The sequence below is a fragment of the Cajanus cajan genome, chromosome 7 (genome assembly GCF_000230855.2).
Source record: "Cajanus cajan strain Asha chromosome 7, NIPB_CcT2T_4, whole genome shotgun sequence".
NCBI lineage: Eukaryota > Viridiplantae > Streptophyta > Magnoliopsida > Fabales > Fabaceae > Cajanus > Cajanus cajan.
This window is the reverse complement of record NC_138523.1, coordinates 2,301,409-2,319,058: the sequence shown is the minus strand read 5'-3', so window position 1 is coordinate 2,319,058 and position 17,650 is coordinate 2,301,409. Positions and strand designations below refer to the sequence as shown.

Below are 17,650 nucleotides of genomic sequence, written 5' to 3'. Positions count from 1 at the left end.
TCATTTTTTCTATTCCTTCTCATTCCCTTTCTTAGTTGAGCCATGGTATTAGTGGTTGATCTAAAAGTTTGAGCTGGTGAGAAATAAGGAAAGCAACAAGGTTGTTGGAGTCGTCCTCTTGAAGCATCTTCATTTCTTCTTCTTTTTCTTCTTTAATCTCAGAGTAGCTCGAAGTTCATCGTTTAGTCCATTTTGAGGTAGGAGAAGCTAGAATCTTGGGTTGTTGTTTGAATTGAAACATAATATTAGTTGGATTCTTGGAAAATTTGAGTTTTGGGGGTGAATTTAAGGTTGGTTGTATGTTGAAAGTTGAAACCTTGTGGTTGTTCTCGATGATCTCTTGAAATCTTGGTGCATGCATGTGGTGTTTCTTGGGGTTTCTGAGTTGTATAAACAAAATGAGTGAAGATTATGAAGGTAGATCATGTTTAGGGGTAAAGATTGATGGATTTTGAGTGAAAATCGAAGGTGAAACCATAGATTTCAGAAAATTCTAAGACTTACTGCTAGGGATAGCAACGAGGCAGGTCGGGTACGGGTTTCATGATACCCGTCCCCGTCCCTGCAAGTCAAACCCATCCCCGTTCCCGTACCTGTACCCGTCAGGTATGTGATTTTCATCACCATCCCCATCCCCATCCCCATCCCCGTCGGGTATCGGGTATACCCATACCCGTACCCGTCAATTTTTTTATTTTTTATTTTTTGTAAAAAAATATGATATTTTTAAATTATTTTTTATTATATTATAATTATAATTAGGTTATTTCTCTGTCTCATATTATAATAAATAATCACACATAAAAAAATATTAAAATTCTTTAATATAATTAAATTAAAAGTGGGTATTTAATAAAAAATAGGAACGGGGACGGGTATTGGGTACCCGTACCCGATTTAATATATCGGATTTTACCCGTACCTGATCAAACTGGGTATTCCCCGTCAAAGTCGGGACAGGTTCAGGTATTACCCGCGTGTACGGGTATATTTGCCATCCCTACTTCACATCATGTTTCTCACAACTCACAATCTTATTATCATGCTCTTCACAACTCTCAACTATATCATCTTATCACATTTCACAACATATAAATAGTCAACACATAACATAAAAAAACATTAACAACATACCACATATTCAACACATTTTTATTTAGCACAACAACTCACTCAACATATAATTCTTCAACTCATTTAGCACCTCTACACAACCACACCACTTCACAACTCAACTATAACATGCATCTCACATCTCACTACTAAGTATCCTCATCACGATACACAACATCATCTTTCAACACAAAATACTTCAACACATGCTATGCAATCATCTCTAACCACTTACAACATTCAATATTTTATTATCTATTATCAACACACAAAATTTTCATTACATAATACAACTCATACTATATGTTTACAACCCATCTATCATGCCAACATACACACACAAACAACATCAATCAACCTAAGCACCCAAAACAACTTTCAACTAAATCAAATCCCTTATTGTGAAATGGCAGTCTTCACATAAAACAACATATATGAAGTTATAATACTCCTATCATTCTCATAATTATCTCATATGAAAGATAAGAATATTTCCTACAACTCTTATGGAGACACCAAGTCCTAATTCCGTCATCTACCTTGTTAAAATTTCTAAAAACCGCAACACTTAGCCTAAATCCTGACAGCTTGGCCTTTTCTCACTAAAAAGGTCATAACTGGACTTCTAGACCTCCTTTTTAGGTGATTCTAGCGCCATTATAAAGCTAACATCCAAGGCTACAACTTTCATGAAGATCTCAAGACCAAATTCGCTCATCTACCCTCACCGCTGTAGCGCTCAAATAAGTGTTTTAGCACTGGATTTCTGCCAGCTCAATTTCCTTTTCACGACCATGGTTGTGAATCCACGGCCATGGCTGCAAGTTTCTGCCACTTCATTTTTCCCACAGCCATGGCTGCAAGTTTCATACACTTCATTTTTCCCCCACAGCCATGGCTGTGAATCCACGACCATGACAGTGAGTAGGGATGGCAAATATACCCGTACCCACGGGTAATACCCGAACCCGTCCCGACTTTGATGAGGAATACCCAGTTTGACCGGGTATGGGTACGGGTAAAACCCGATATATTAAATCGGGTACGGGTACGGGTACTAGTATGTACCCATGCTCATACTCGATACCCGTCCCCGTTCCTATTTTTTATTTAATACCTATTTTCAATTTAATTATATTAAAGAATTTTAATATTTTTTTATGTGTGATTATTTATTATAATATAAGATAGAGAAATAACCTAATTATAATTATAATATAATATAAATTTTTTTAAAAATATCATATTTTTTTACAAAATTAAAAATAAAAAATAAAAAAAATTGATGGGTACGGGTATACCCGATACCCAACAGGGATGGGGATGGTGATGAAAATCACATACCCGACGGGTATGGGTACGGGGACGGGGATGGGTTTGACTCGCGGGGACGAGGACGGGTATCATGAAACCCGTACCCGACCTACCTGTTGCCATCCCTAATACGAAGTGTGTAGATGTGTTGAGATTTATACAAAAGTTATTAGTAGACTGTGTTGCTAAGTTGTTAGATGAGAGTTGTATGTTGTTATAAAGTTGTATGTTGTACTATTTGTTGAAAAGATATTACTTTATGATGGTTGTGTTTTAAATTATGAGTTGAGTTGACTGTGTTGTTTAAAGTTGAAATGAGTTAATAGTTGAGATGATGAGATGATAACTGTGTTGTTGTGTTGTGATGATGAGTTGTTGATCACTAGGATTAGGGGACATATTTTCAAAGTCACTCATTCCATTATGTGGATTGAGAGTGTTGTGGTGCTCTAAGAGCCTAATTTGTTGAAAAAAACCCCCTTAGAAAGTTGTCCCTTGGAGTGGATGATGTGTTGTTCTCCTCTAGGACTTAGTTGGTCCCGTGTGTGGGCAAGGTCGAGGCACACATGTATGAAACGACCACGGTATAGGGGTCAGGTCAAGCTATATCGATTACAAGCGATCAATTCGAGTAAAGTACAAATTCAGGAACTTAGTTCCTAACCAAGTATCGGATGGTTGTAGTATTTGGAGAATAGTCTCATAGGTGGCTTAGTTAAGCTAGCTAATGTCGTGGTAAGCTTAAACTCAGTTGTCTTATCCTGACATAGTACTATACTTCCTTGTTTAAGTGACAAAGTATGAGAAACCGTTATCATGTTGTGGATTTTTATCCAAATTTGTTGTTTACCTAGCAAGTCCAAAAAGGTTCTGTGTTGTCAGTTCGGTAGGGCCTAGCCACTTAAATTGCTCACCCTGTGTTGTAGGAGATCTTCGAGTTGAAATGCATGACGATGCATATGTGTTGATGAGTTGATATTATGATAATATAAGTTGTATGTGTTGATGAGTTGATATTATGATGATATGAGTTGTATGTGTTGGTGTGTTGTGAAGGTGTTGTTGAGATGTATGTTGTCTATGTTTTGTGTGTTGCCTGATGAATAAGTTGTTATTGTTGGTAGTGACGTTGTGTTGCAGGTTGCTTTTATATTCATATGTTGTTTTAGTATTATGTATTATATGTTGAACAAGTTGATGGAAATGATGACAGTGATGCTAAGTTACATGTATTGTGTGTTGAACTATTTGATGATAAAAGTGATGTTAAGTTGCTAGTGTTGTAAGTTATTTTCCTATATATGTGTTGCCTATGTGTTGTGCGTTGTATGTTGAACAAGTATGATAATGATGATAACATTGTTAGATTACCTGTGTTGTAAATTGCTTTTAAATATGTGTTGTTGAGAGGTATGTAATACATGTGTTGTTTGTTATTGTGTTGAACATGGTGACCATTATTATGAGTTGTTTATTTTCTCTAGCTTATCCTTGCATGTTTCCATGTGGTTTGGACTACGATGATTATACGATGTATGAGATCATGGCAGGAATAAGCTGGAAAATAGTTGCTAGAGGCCACAGGAGGTGTCTGGAGTAGATATTTTCTTTTGTAGACTACCTTATAATAGCAAATTTTGTTGTATATAATTAGATTTTTTTTTGTTGCTTGCTTAGCAACTTGTGTTGTAAATAATCTTATTATATTATTTTAGCACATATTTCAGTAGTGTGTTGTGTTGTTCTGCAGTGTGACGGTCAAGACGGGTCGTTACAAGTTTCATATTTTAAATTAATTAAAAAATTATTCAAAGTTGTGCCTCAAAAAATCACTATTTCCAAAAAAAATAATATTAACTTATATTTAAATATTTACGGATCAATGTGAATCTTTTAAAAAAAATAAATAATCAAAATAAATTTTTACAATAAAATAAAAGATGAAAAATATATTTTATCCCAAGTAATATCAAACTTGAGTTTATGTAAATCTTAATTTTATGTTGCCATTTTTTATATATTTTATTTTTCTGATATAATTGAAAACATTTATTTTATATAAATAATTATAAATAATAAAAAATGATAGCATTAAACTGGGCATCTCACCTGCTTATTGTTCTGGTGTGTATTCAATATAGATAAATCCATTTGTCACGTGAAAGCAAGCACAGTCTATTTTAGCATTTTACATTTTTTTGGTCTAACTTTTTGTCTTTTACATTAAAGTTTGTGACCTTCATAGGAAATATATAGGCACGTCCTCCCTCATTCTTGTCATTTTCTTTAGTTCAAGTATTCTGCCAGCCATGGTAGCATGTGAATTGATGCAGGTCAATTTTTGTGGCAACCACATTCAATCAGACCCATGTGACCTGGTCTCATTCTCAAACCACTGCACACATAAAAACTTTAAAATGGAATATATGGTTGCTCCATTATATGCTACGTTGTCCTTTCATTATGCACTTTTGTCAAGAGAAAAAAATGGGGAAAGCACTATGGTGCTGTTTGGTTTTCGCATGCCTTTTGATTCCTCTAGCAGTTGCCGATTGGAACATTCTGAAGCAGCAGACACATGATGGATTGAAGATCAGCCTGAAGAACTATTGTGAAAGTTGGAGGATGAATGTGGAGTTGCACAACATTAGGGAGTTCCAAGTTGTGCCTGAAGAGTGCATTGAATACATTGGAAAATATGTCAAGTCCACACAGTACAAAGTGGACTCACAGAGGGCAACTGATGAGTGCTTGGTTTATCTCAGCACCAGTTGTAATTTGAAGAAAGATGGGTTGGATGCTTGGATTTTTGATGTTGATGATACCCTCCTTTCAACAGTTCCTTACTATAAGAATAATCTATATGGGTAATTCCAAAATTTACATCATATCATGTTTGGTTACTACCTTCTTGTGGATGTTTGAGTTAGTGTTTTCAAAATTGAGTTTTTAAAATTGGTTAGTCAAAATTGATTTTGACATGAAATGATCTGATTTATATTTGAATTTTTTTATTCTAAAAGTAATTTAGTTGTAGAACTCATTATAAAATTTCTGTTTCTGTTTCAGCGAAAAGTCGTCAAAAGTTGCTACAATTAAATTGATTCTGGATTCAGAATCAGCTCATCGTAATTAAGAATCTACTCTTTGTAGAATGGTAGAACCTGACATGTTAACATTTTCTTAAAATTATATTAGTTGGTATTTTAACGTGATTCTAAGTGCATGTTTGGATCTGCTTCCGAGATCCATGTTTGTCAATAAGATCAAGTCCAAAATACCAAATTGATGCATAAACTAGTATTTATTGTTTCAAGTGGATTGCGGCATATTAATATTGGTGCGTATCCAAACATAGGATAAATTAACTACTTACTTAAAATTAAGTTAGTTGGTCTTTTAACTGTGATTCTAAATTATCTAATGTGAATCAAAACATGCAAGCTATATAGTTCAAATTGCTTGTTAAACTATAGGGTTCTTACCTTGATCTCGTTGTGCTTGCTAATAATAATATTTGAATGATGATGGATTTTTTTGACAATAGGGGAAAGAAACTGAATGTGACATCTCTAGAGGAATGGATGAGCAAAGGCAATGCACCAGCTCTTGATCACTCATTGAAGCTTTACAATGAACTTAAATCAAGGGGTGTGCAAATCATTTTGGTTACTGCAAGGAAGGAGCATCTCAGATCGGTCACAATTGACAACCTTGTCAAGGTTGGTTATTATGGTTGGACTAAAATTGTCTTCAGGTGAGTACTATTTAACCCTTTCACATTATCATCTCTTAGGTTATTTTATTTTCTTCCGTTCTCCTTTTAAGGCCAAATCTTTAAACTCAAGTTTCCCATTTATCAGGGATAAAGTAAACAAAGTATATTTGTGACTGTGATATTATTTTAAAAAATAAATTTAAATCTAATTTAATCTTATAAAATTAATTTTATAAGATACTCTTTGTTTATTTTATCTTTAATTAATGTAAGACTTAATTTTTTACAATACATCTCCTAAGGCTTAATATTGTTGGACTGACTGTGTAGATAAATGATAAGTTATCATTTTTAATGATTTGGAATAGTTATGATTTGAATTTTTTTTAGATAATATTCTTCTTTCCTTTTTGTCTAATATCAGAGATCCTGCTGATGAATTGATATCAGTGCAACAGTACAAGACTGATGTGAGAAGACAAATAGTGAATTATGGTTATCGCATTTGGGGCATTCTTGGGGATCAATACAGTAGCATTGAGGGGACTCCTAGTCCCAAAAGGGCATTTAAACTCCCAAATCCAATGTACTATGTTGCCTAATGTGTCATTCTCATTCATTGTGATTGCTTTATTTCTCCCTCATTTTCAACTTATATTAAAAAACAATTTATTGCAATCAATGAATTCTCAAATAAAGATAATATATAGCACATTTTCCATCCAGCAACAAGAATCAAACTCTCATTATATATTTGATATCACCGAAAGCGTTGAGCAATTAATGTGAACTTGTTCTTCCTTAACCAGTATTATTAAATTCGATTCCAGATAAACATGTTAATTATATAGTTGCAGCACTCACTTCAATATTATTAAGATGGATATAGGTCATATTGATGATATTAAGTCTATCATGTATACCTTTATACATAAAGAGGATATAGTTATGATAAGTAATTTTAGTGTCTATTTTTACATAGATCATTTTTTTTAATTTTTTTACAACTTCCTAAAATTATCCTTTTTTTTTTAATAAGTAACCTCTCATTTTTTTTTCTAATTATTTTTTAGGCGTCACCTATTGGTTCCTTGTTAAATATTTAAATTGACATTGTTAGCACTTAGCTCTTTGCATTCTCTTGTTCAGTATCTGTCGTGGCTACAGCACCTTCTCTTGTAGTACGATCTTGTTCTTCTCTACCAATTGTTGTTAAATCTTCCCAAATTTTATATAACTATTTGTTTCGGTGAAAATAAATGTGCCAACTGATACTAATTCAACATACATATATGATAGGGGAAACAACAATAGAATAATCAAGAGTATCAAAGTACGCAGCGGAAATAATTCTCCCAACTTGCAAAAATCAACGAGGAACAACAAACAAATAAATGGTAGAAAATAATCACAAAGAGACACAAATATTTTTAACGTGGGAAAACCCTCTCAATGTGAGAAGTAAAAACCCACGGGCACAAGCCAGTCAATCAAGCTCCACTATGATCAAATTAGGGTACAAGAGAGTCTAATCAAATGCATAAACAAATGCTTACAACCAACCGATATATTAAAGCAACAAGGCTTTCCAACTGAAGAATAAAGAAGAAGAAACCTCAAATTAGAGCAACCGTACGAAATTGATTTCTCTAACCACAGACCTCCAATCCACGATCCCAACGGTCAAAACGAAGATCACCGTGTTAAGAACCTGATGTAAAATTTCCAGCCCGATCCAACGGTAAACGAAGTGGGGATCGCAATTTTACTGAAACTGCTCTGTGTGTGGGAACCAAATTTTTGCTCTTTTTCTCTCTTCTTTCTCTCCTGACGGTTGTGTAATTTTCTCTCTCTCTTGTTCTTCCTAAGAGACCCCTCTCCACTTGGTTTTTTAAGTGAGACAAAATTGGGCTTCTCAATTTTGGGCCTTTTCTCCACATAGGAAGGGAGCCCAATACCCAACAAATCTCCCCCTCACAACTATGTGGAGATAACCGCCAAACCAGCGATCTCACAGCAAACTTCAAATTTTTCTCTTGGCAATGCTTTAGTCATCATATCAGCACCATTATCATCAGTATGAATTTTAGCCAACTCCAACAGCTTAGCATCCAAAGCATCACGTATCCAATGATACCTTACATCAATATGTTTGGACCTAGAATGGAAAGTTTGATTCTTGCCATGGATAACACTCTGACTATCAACAAATAAAGGGTACTTGTCCTGCACAAAACCAAGTTCCTGCAAGAATTTCTTCAACCATAGCAACTCCTTGCATGCTTCAGTAATAGCAATGAACTCTTCCTCTGTAGTAGATAATGCTACACACCTCTGTAGTCTTGATTGCCAAGCTACAGCTCCCCCTGCAAAGTTAATCAAATAGCTCGAAGTGGACTTTCTGGAATCAACATCTCCAGCCATATCTGAGTCTGAGTAACCCGCCAAAGTAGGCTTATCTCCTCCAAAACAAAGCCTTAAACCACTAGTACCATGAAGATACCTCAAAATCCATTTCACAGCATTCCAATGCTCTCTACCTAGATTTGATAAGAATCGACTTACTGTACCAACAGCATATGCAATATCTGGTCTTGTACATACCATTGCATACATCAAACTACCCACCGCAGATGCATAAGGAACTCTGCTCATATATGTCTTCTCAGCTTCATTTGAAGGACTTTGCTCAACACTCAATTTAAAATGAGCTGCAAGAGGAGTGCTTACTGCTTTAGAATTTTCCATCTGGAATCTCTGCAATACCTTCTTAATGTAGTGCTCCTGTGATAGCCAAAGCTTCTTCTCTTTTCTATCACGTGTGATACTAATACCAAGAATCTTTTTAGCAGCTCCCAAGTCTTTCATGGAAAATGACTCGCCCAGTTGCTTCTTTAACCTGTCAATCCTGGAAACATCTTTCCCAACAATAAGCATGTCATCAACATACAATAACAGGATAATAAAGTCATCATCAGAAAACTTTTTAACAAAGACACAATGATCAGAAGTAGTCTTCTTGTAGCCTTGCTCACACATAAAAGACTCAAACTTCTTATACCACTGTCTTGGAGCCTGCTTCAAACCATATAGGCTTTTTCTCAACCTACACACATAGCCTTCTTTGCCTTCAACAAGAAAACCATCGGGTTGTTTCATGTAAATCTCTTCCTCCAAATTACCATGAAGGAAAGTTGTCTTCACATCCATCTGCTCAACCTCTAAATCAAGAGTAGCAGCTAAACTTAATACAGTTATAATGGATGACATCTTTACCACAGGTGAGAAAATCTCATTGAAATCAACACCCTTTCTCTGTCTAAACCCTTTCACCACTAATCTGGCTTTGTACCTCGGAGATGTAGAATTACTTTCTTGTTTTACCCTGAAAATCCACCTGTTCTCTAAGGCCCTCTTACCCTTAGGCAATTTCACCAAGTCATAAGTGTGATTATCATGCAAGGATTTCATCTCATCTTGCATTGCATCCAACCACTGTTGCTTTTCTTCACTTTTCAAAGCCTCTTCAAAACACTCAGGTTCACCTCCATCAGTCAAGGTCACATACTCAGCAGAAGAATACCTGGAAGACGAGTGTCTCAACCTGTTGGACCTCCTAGGAGGGAGTTGTGGTAATTCATGAGCATTATCAAGATCATCATCATGTACCATATCATGTTCCTCTTGAGCATCATCAATTGGAACTTCTAATACATCTCCTTTTTGTTGATCATCAACATCACCATGTTGCTCATCATTCTGAGCATCAATCTCAACATTATCCAGATTGTGAACAGGCAACCGCATGGGATTACCATCAGTCAAATTATTATCTTTCTCGGGTGTAGTGTTCTCCACCTTGTTAATATCTTCAATGGTTTGGTCTTCCATGAACTGCACATCACGGCTTCTAACAAGCTTCTTTTCAACAGGATCATACAACCTGAAGCCAAATTCATCCCGACCATAACCAATAAAGATACATTGTCTTGTCTTCGTATCCAATTTGGATCTTTCATCCTTTGGAACATGAACAAATGCCTTACAACCGAAGACACGCAAGTAATCATAACTAGCATTTTTGCCAAACCAAATTTTGTCTGGCACCTCACTGTCAAGAATAACAGTAGGAGTGAGATTAATAACATGCACTGCCATGTATAGTGCCTCACCCCAAAAATGTTTAGGTAATTTAGCATCTGAGAGCATACATCTCACCCGCTCAAGCAATGTTCTGTTCATCCTCTCTGCTAAACCATTCAATTGAGGAGTTTTAGGAGGAGTCTTTTCATGTCTGATACCCTGCTGCTTGCAATAGACATCAAAGGGTCCACGGTACTCACCACCATTGTCAGTACGAATGCGTTTCAGCTTCTTGCCTGACTGCCTCTCAACCAAAGCATGAAATTCTTTGAACTTTTCAAGCACTTGGTCCTTCCTCTGCAATGCATAGACCCATAGCTTTCTGGAACAATCATCAATAAAAGTAACAAAGTAAAGTGCACCACTAAATGACTTTACCTTCAATGGACCACATACATCAGAATGCACCAATTCAAGCAACTCTGGCTTTCTTGAGGGAGGATACTTATTACAGGATACTCGAGTTTGTTTACCAGCCATGCAATGAGAACATTTCTCCAACTCTGCACTTTTCAATCCCAAAAAAACATTCTTTTTAGCCAAACAATTAAGCCCCTTTTCACTGATATGACCAAGCCTTCGGTGCCACAAAGATGCCTCCATATACATAGCATTCACACTGTCCTTAGCAACCAAAGCTTTAGTCCAATACAGTTTAGAATTTTTCTCCCCTCTAGCCACAACCAAGTTACCTTTAGTGAGTTTCCACTTTCCAGAACCAAAGTGGTTATCATAACCACCATCGTCAAGCATCTGCACAGAAATCAAATTAAAACGAACATCAGGAGCATGTTTGACTCCTCTAAGCAACAACTGCATTCCCATGTTGGTTTGCAAGCAAACATCACCAACACCAATCACTTTAGACACACCATCATTACCCATCTTTAACACTCCAAAATCACCAGAAGTGTAAGATGTGAAGAACTCCTTCCTTGGTGTAACATGCAGTGTAGCACCACTATCAATAATCCACATGCTCTCATCTGATACAAGATTAATTAACCCATGGTCACTGAGAATAACAAGATCACCACAAGTAGCAGTAGCAACACGATCATCATCATGATCCTTCTCTTTCTTCTTACCTTTCTTGCCTTTGTTCTCCTTTTTCCATAGAAAACAATTCTTTTGGATATGCCCAGGTTTATTACAATAATAACACTCCACATTCTTGTATCTTGACTTGGACTTGCTCCTGCTCTTCTCTCTACTACCCTTCAGTTCCTTTTTCTGACTTCTCCCCCTATTTTCTATGATAAGCACCTCAGACTGAGATGAAGAACCCTGTGCCTTCCTTCTCATCTCTTCATTAAAAGCATCACTCTTTGCCGCTTGTAAAGAAACAACACCATTAGGGGCCGAGTTGGTAATAGAAACTCGAAATGTCTCCCAAGACTCAGGTAAAGTATTCAGTAGCCATAGTCCCAAAACTTCATCATCAAATTTTATACCCATTCTGGATAACTAATCTAGGAGCCCTTGAAATTCATTCAAATGATCTGAAATGGAAGAACTCTCCCTGTACCTCAAATTCATCAGACAATTTAACAAATATAATTTATTATTCCTTGATTTAGAAGCATACAAGGACTCAATCTTCTCCCATAAAGCTCTAGCATGTGTCTCATTTGCAATGTGATTATAAACATTGTCTTCTACAAATTGCCGAATAAAACCACAAACTTGTTGGTGCTCAAAGTCCCATTCTTCTTCAGACATAGAATCCGGCTTTTGAGTAGCAAAGACAGGAAGATGCATTTTCTTCACAAATATCAAGTCTTTCATCTTGCCCTTCCACAAATGATAATTTGTGCCATTCAAAGGAACCATTTTTGTATTTGCCTCCATCATTTAAGCAAGTAAATATAGCCCCAAACCAAAGAGCTCTGATGCCACTGTGATAGGGGAAACAACAATAGAATAATCAAGAGTATCAAAGTACGCAGCGGAAATAATTCCCCCAACTTGCAAAAACCAACGAGGAGCAACAAACAAATAAATGGTAGAAAATAATCACAAAGAGACACAAATATTTTTAACGTGGGAAAACCCTCTCAATGTGAGAAGTAAAAACCCACGGGCACAAGCCAGTCAATCAAGCTCCACTATGATCAAATTAGGGTACAAGAGAGTTTAATCAAATGCATAAACAAATGCTTACAACCAACCGATATATTAAAGCAACAAGGCTTTCCAACTGAAGAATAAAGAAGAAGAAACCTCAAATTAGAGCAACTGTACGAAATTGATTTCTCTAACCACAGACCTCCAATCCACGATCCCAACGGTCAAAACGAAGATCACCGTGTTAAGAACCTGCTGTAAAATTTCCAGCCCGATCCAACGGTAAACGAAGTGGAGATCGCAATTTTACTGAAACTGCTCTGTGTGTGGGAACCAAATTTTTGCTCTTTTTCTCTCTCTGGCAGTTGTGTAATTTTTTCTCTCTCTTGTTCTTCCTAAGAGACCCCTCTCCACTTGTTTTTTAAGTGAGACAAAATTGGGCTTCTCAATTTTGGGCCTTTTCCCCACATAAGAAGAGAGCCCAATACCCAACAATATATACTAAAAACATTAAACAAATTTAAAAGAAGGAAGGCTTTTTATTTGAACTCAAATCGTACGTTAGGGATGGAATCAATCGTCACAATGAATATTTGATTCTTCAATCACTGGTGTTTGATTCTTCAATCGGTAAAATAAAAATTGGTGATATAAAAATTTAATCAGCCCACTGAAAATCGATTTGGAGGAACACAGGAAGAATAAAAGAAGAACCAGGCTTTCTCAAAATAAATAAATAAGAACTAATACTTTAAAATGTGTAATATAATATATTTTTATAGAGTAATTTTAGTTATTATACTTAATAATTAATGATTTACATTAAATTTTAACTATTTAACTGTTAAATTAAAATTCTTAAATGATTAGAATAAGTATATAAATTTATACAATATAGTTTGAAAATTATATATATTTTTTATATATATTTAAATTAACATGTAATTATGGATATATATTAATTTAAATTATATAATAAAGTATTAAATAATTTTCAAAATTCAATTAATATTTAATATATTCCTACTGTCATTTTAAATAAATAAAAATTGTTTATTAATTATTTTAATTCACTGTCACATATTAAATATAATCGACTATTTTATACAAGATATTTATATGAATTTTCTCTTTTATGAAAAATGAATTTAGGGAACTTTTCTTCAATAAGAAGTATTTTAGAAATTATTTTAACTTCTTATCTATTTCAATTTTTCTTATCATATTTATTGATAAATTAAATTTTAATATTTTAAAATAAATTATCAATAATTAAAAGTAATTGCATGTTATTGTGTAAATTATTTGTCATAAATCTAAAATTTAATTTATAACTTTAAAAATACCCATTTATATATAAATTTAAAATATAATTTATATATTCAAATAAAATATTTATTTGTATATATAATTTATTTATATATATATATAATTTATTTAAATATTTAATTACATATAATAAATATTTAATTTGTATACTACAATAATAAGGTTAGTGGTCGGAAAAAAAGGAGTTAAAGTAATTTAAAGCATGCAAATCCAAATTCGAACTTTATTGTAAAATATTTCTTATAATATTTTTTATCTTTATAAAAAATATATTTCCTATATAACACAAAATAAAATAGTAACTTTTATATAAAATAAACCCAAATTAGAAGCATGAGGACTTAAGTTCAATCTTCATTATGGTCATCTTTGTAATCTTTCTTAATTTTACTAAAAAAAAATAACCAAACAAATAGTTAACCGACAATATTTAATAATTACTTAAATTGATCGTTCAAAATAAATGATAAAGTGTTAATCTTTTAAAAATCTTAAACATGAATTGACTCTTTGGGTGAGCATATATGGCAACCACTTATATATTCTCTAATTAAACTCCTAGGTGAATCTTTATTGAAGGTTTCCTTTGATCTCAAAACAGTTCTCAATGTGACATTTTGATGACAACCTTCACACAATTGGGCTGTTTCAACATCTCAAACGCTTTGTTTATATCCATCAATGAGACCTCATGGGTGGATAGTTCTTGAAGAGGGAATTCCTGTATAAAGTAATAGTCGACTAACATCATTTTCAAATACTTGACATGAAATATACGTAGCAAAGAACCAAACAACAACAAAAAATGTTCTACTATAATTAATTAAATGTCTAGTGGATTACCTCTTTCTGGCATTTGTTAGCCATGATGGAGAGGTCTGATATGGGTTTTAAACCCCCGAAAACAGAACCTTTCAGAGTTCTACCATAGATAATGCTTACAAGACCAAACGGGATAATAGGTTCAGTTCCTGCACCAATTGCTATTGTTTTGCCTGTTCCCTACATGTAATAATTAGGAACAAAACATTATAAGGATGAGGGAAAATAAAGGAAAACAATGTATGTAGACTCATGAAAATACATACATGTTTAAACTTTCATAAATATTTTTCAAGGGGAAAAAAAAATGAGATAAACTTCTCATAAACTAAAACTAGCTTAAATACAAACTAATTTCATAGAAGTTTTTACTTATTAGTTTTTCCAAATATTTTTAAATTTTAATTTATCAAAAGACTTATTTCAATTTATTTCTTAGAACCTCTTCTTGAAAAAAGTTATTCAGCTATACCCCAAAATCTTAAAAATATGGATGATCAAGAATTATTATTTAATCTAGAAAACCAAAAGTGTTGCACTATTAGATGAAACTTACCACTTTTGTGGCTTCCAAAGATTCAGTAAGTAAAGGAGCAACTCCAGTGCACTCAAAGGAATAATCCACACCCATCCCACCACTTAGTTCCTTAACTAATTCTGAAACAGACTTGGTAGAATCATCAGGATTTATGAAGTCAGACATTCCAAAAGCCTCTCCCTTTTCTCTCTTCATCTCATTTTTATCAATTCCAATTATCTTAGTTGCCCCCTGCATTTTGGCTCCACTTATAGCCTGCAACACAAGGTCAATGTCATATACAATATAAGTAAATTTATAGTTTAAATATTTTTTAATTCTTTAGATATGAAGTAAAGTTTTCTTTTTTAACCTCGAGTTTTTTAGTTTAAAAAAAAGTATTTTAGATTCTATGCTGAAATGTTATTAATGAATATGTTAAATATTACATACAAAATATATTAAATTCGATGTCATATAATTATCTCAATTTAATAATTATGTTGGTGATATTTTGAAAAATTAAAATGCGATATTTTAAGTGCATGTTTGGATTGGATTTTTAAACTTGAATTTATACTTTCTCTCCACGTTGAAGATGGATTTTACGTAGAAGCAAAAATTTTTTGCTTCAACTAAACGTGAAAATTCACGTTTGCATTGAAACCCAAACATGCACTAAAATTTTAGAGATGGAAAAAATCGATTTTAAATTTCAAGAAATAAAATCAAATTACCCTAAATTTTGTAGATAGAAAACATATTAAAATCTAAATTTATTCTTTAAAAAAAAAGTCAAATAGAAAAAGATAAGATTCAATGGATGCATATATACCCCTAATCCAACAGCTCCAAGACCAAAAACAGCTACACTGGTTCCACTTTCAACCTTGGCTTCCTTCCAAGCAGCTCCAAAACCAGTTGAAAACCCACATGAGATGAAGCTTCCATGGACTGGATCAACTTTGAGAGTGTAGTTGACATCACTCACCATGTACTCTGACCATGTAGCACAACTTAAAACATGGTGCAGCCTCTGCCCTCTGATGGACATTCTTGAAGTGTTATCTGGCAATAGACCTGTGAATCTTAAAGGGTATTTGAGACACAAATTCGTTTTTCCTGAAATACAATTCTCACATTCTTCACACTCCCCTATGTATGTTGGAATTACCGTATCCCCTTCTTTCAGATTTCTCACTTCATCACCAACACTCTCTACAACACTGCAATTAATAAAGTCACGTGAAATTGAAGGAACTAAACAAAAATTTAAAAACTAAAACTTATATTTACTTTTATTATAATCTTATCTCTAATCAATAATAAAATGACAATGACTCTCTGCAATTGTGTATTTTGAGAAAATATTTTGAGGGACAAAATATTTAAATACATATAATTTAAATTATCTATAATATATTAAAAATATATACTATTTAAAAGGAAAGAAAAAATTTGTGGATGGTTGTAAGCATGTTTGAAAACATAAGCTCATTATCAAACCTGGTTAAATCTATATATATATATATAAGTATGTATGTAATTATTTTATTATTTTAGATATGGGTTGTCATGTTTAACAAGTCTCTTAACTATATTATTTAGTACAAAATTTAAGTAAAATTTCTTAAGTATTGTTGATAATGTTCACTAATTAGAATAATTGGAGATTTATTTTGAAAATATGTGTAAAAATATATTTATGAAATTTGTATTAAATACATGTGTATATTGCTGAAGTAAATTTAATTGTAATTTTGATTAGAAAATAACACTAATCATACTTAAGTTTTGTCATATTATTTATAGAAACACACTAAAGAGAAAGGCACTATTTATGGAGCTTACCCAATTCCTTCGTGTCCAAGTGCTAGAGGATACTTGGTCTGCAATTAATTTGTTTGTGAAAAACCATTAGAGGAAGAAAGACAACGAATATATATATATATATATATATATATATTGAGAAAATTATAATGAGACTTTGAAAAGATTCTAACATATGGGAATCCTTGAATGCTTGAGATGTCTGTGTGGCATATACTAGCACAAAGCATCTTAACTCGAACTTCTGTTGCTTTTGGTGGGTCTACTTGTATCTCTTCCACCGTCACAGGTTTTCCTGCACCCCAGCATATCGCAGCTACAATATACACACACCAAAATTTTCACATATATGCAAAAAGCCAGAGACATCTTATGCCCACTTGCCACATCAACATAAAAATTAGTGTGTGAGTTGCTTAAAATTTACAAAAAATTACTTATATAAGTATTAGTTCTTAAGAAAAAAAGAAAAAAAAAATAAAACTGATGTAACAAGTAAAGTTATTTATAAACAATCTTACTAAAAAAAATACCTTAGGACCTTAATTTGCATATTTAACAAAGACACAAGAAATACGAAAGTGGTAATAAAACAAGCTTGCTTGAGAGATACCTTTGCATGTGATAACCTGCGAGGTGTTTGGCATTTTAGATATTTCCTAGTTAAATCAAATCAAGTACGGTTCTAAGGGTGTTGATCACTCCTCTATATAACAAGATATGAATAGTGAGTCAATGGTGTCATAAAATAAATTTATTACTAATAAAGTAAGATGCATTCAATATTACCCAAATCC

General features: G+C 33.5%; 2 protein-coding genes across 2 annotated transcripts; one reads left to right on the top strand and one right to left on the bottom strand.

Annotated features, from left to right (window-relative positions):
- The first annotated feature begins 4,851 nt into the window (after positions 1–4,851).
- Positions 4,852–6,827, top strand: LOC109808847 (acid phosphatase 1). The gene is made up of 3 exons (XM_020372005.3): positions 4,852–5,294; positions 5,975–6,184; positions 6,570–6,827. The coding sequence occupies exons 1-3, from the start codon at positions 4,870–4,872 to the stop codon at positions 6,745–6,747; spliced, it is 813 nt and encodes a 270-aa protein (XP_020227594.1). The 5' UTR covers positions 4,852–4,869; the 3' UTR covers positions 6,748–6,827.
- Positions 6,828–14,050: 7,223 nt separating this feature from the next.
- Positions 14,051–17,571, bottom strand: LOC109809381 (8-hydroxygeraniol oxidoreductase). Its single transcript, XM_020372675.3, has 7 exons — positions 17,467–17,571; positions 17,027–17,169; positions 16,875–16,912; positions 15,859–16,249; positions 15,063–15,299; positions 14,528–14,686; positions 14,051–14,405 (listed from the first exon to the last, which is right to left on the bottom strand). The coding sequence occupies exons 1-7, from the start codon at positions 17,498–17,500 to the stop codon at positions 14,289–14,291; spliced, it is 1,119 nt and encodes a 372-aa protein (XP_020228264.2). The 5' UTR covers positions 17,501–17,571; the 3' UTR covers positions 14,051–14,288.
- Between the last annotated feature and the right edge of the window lie 79 nt (positions 17,572–17,650).

What these genes read in the sequence shown, in the direction of transcription:
- LOC109809381 (XM_020372675.3), bottom strand. Translation starts at nt 17,500, where the DNA reads ATGCCAAACACCTCGCAGGTTATCACATGCAAAG. An exon ending in GCAGGTTATCACATGCAAAG is followed by an intron (nt 17,170 to 17,466) that starts GTATCTCTCAAG and finishes TGTATATTGTAG; the next exon opens with CTGCGATATGCTGGGGTGCA. An exon ending in CTAACAAATGCCAGAAAGAG is followed by an intron (nt 14,406 to 14,527) that starts GTAATCCACTAG and finishes TACTTTATACAG; the next exon opens with GAATTCCCTCTTCAAGAACT.
- LOC109808847 (XM_020372005.3), top strand. Translation starts at nt 4,870, where the DNA reads ATGCTACGTTGTCCTTTCATTATGCACTTTTGTCAAGAGAAAAAAATG. An exon ending in TATAAGAATAATCTATATGG is followed by an intron (nt 5,295 to 5,974) that starts GTAATTCCAAAA and finishes TTTTGACAATAG; the next exon opens with GGGAAAGAAACTGAATGTGA. An exon ending in TGGACTAAAATTGTCTTCAG is followed by an intron (nt 6,185 to 6,569) that starts GTGAGTACTATT and finishes GTCTAATATCAG; the next exon opens with AGATCCTGCTGATGAATTGA.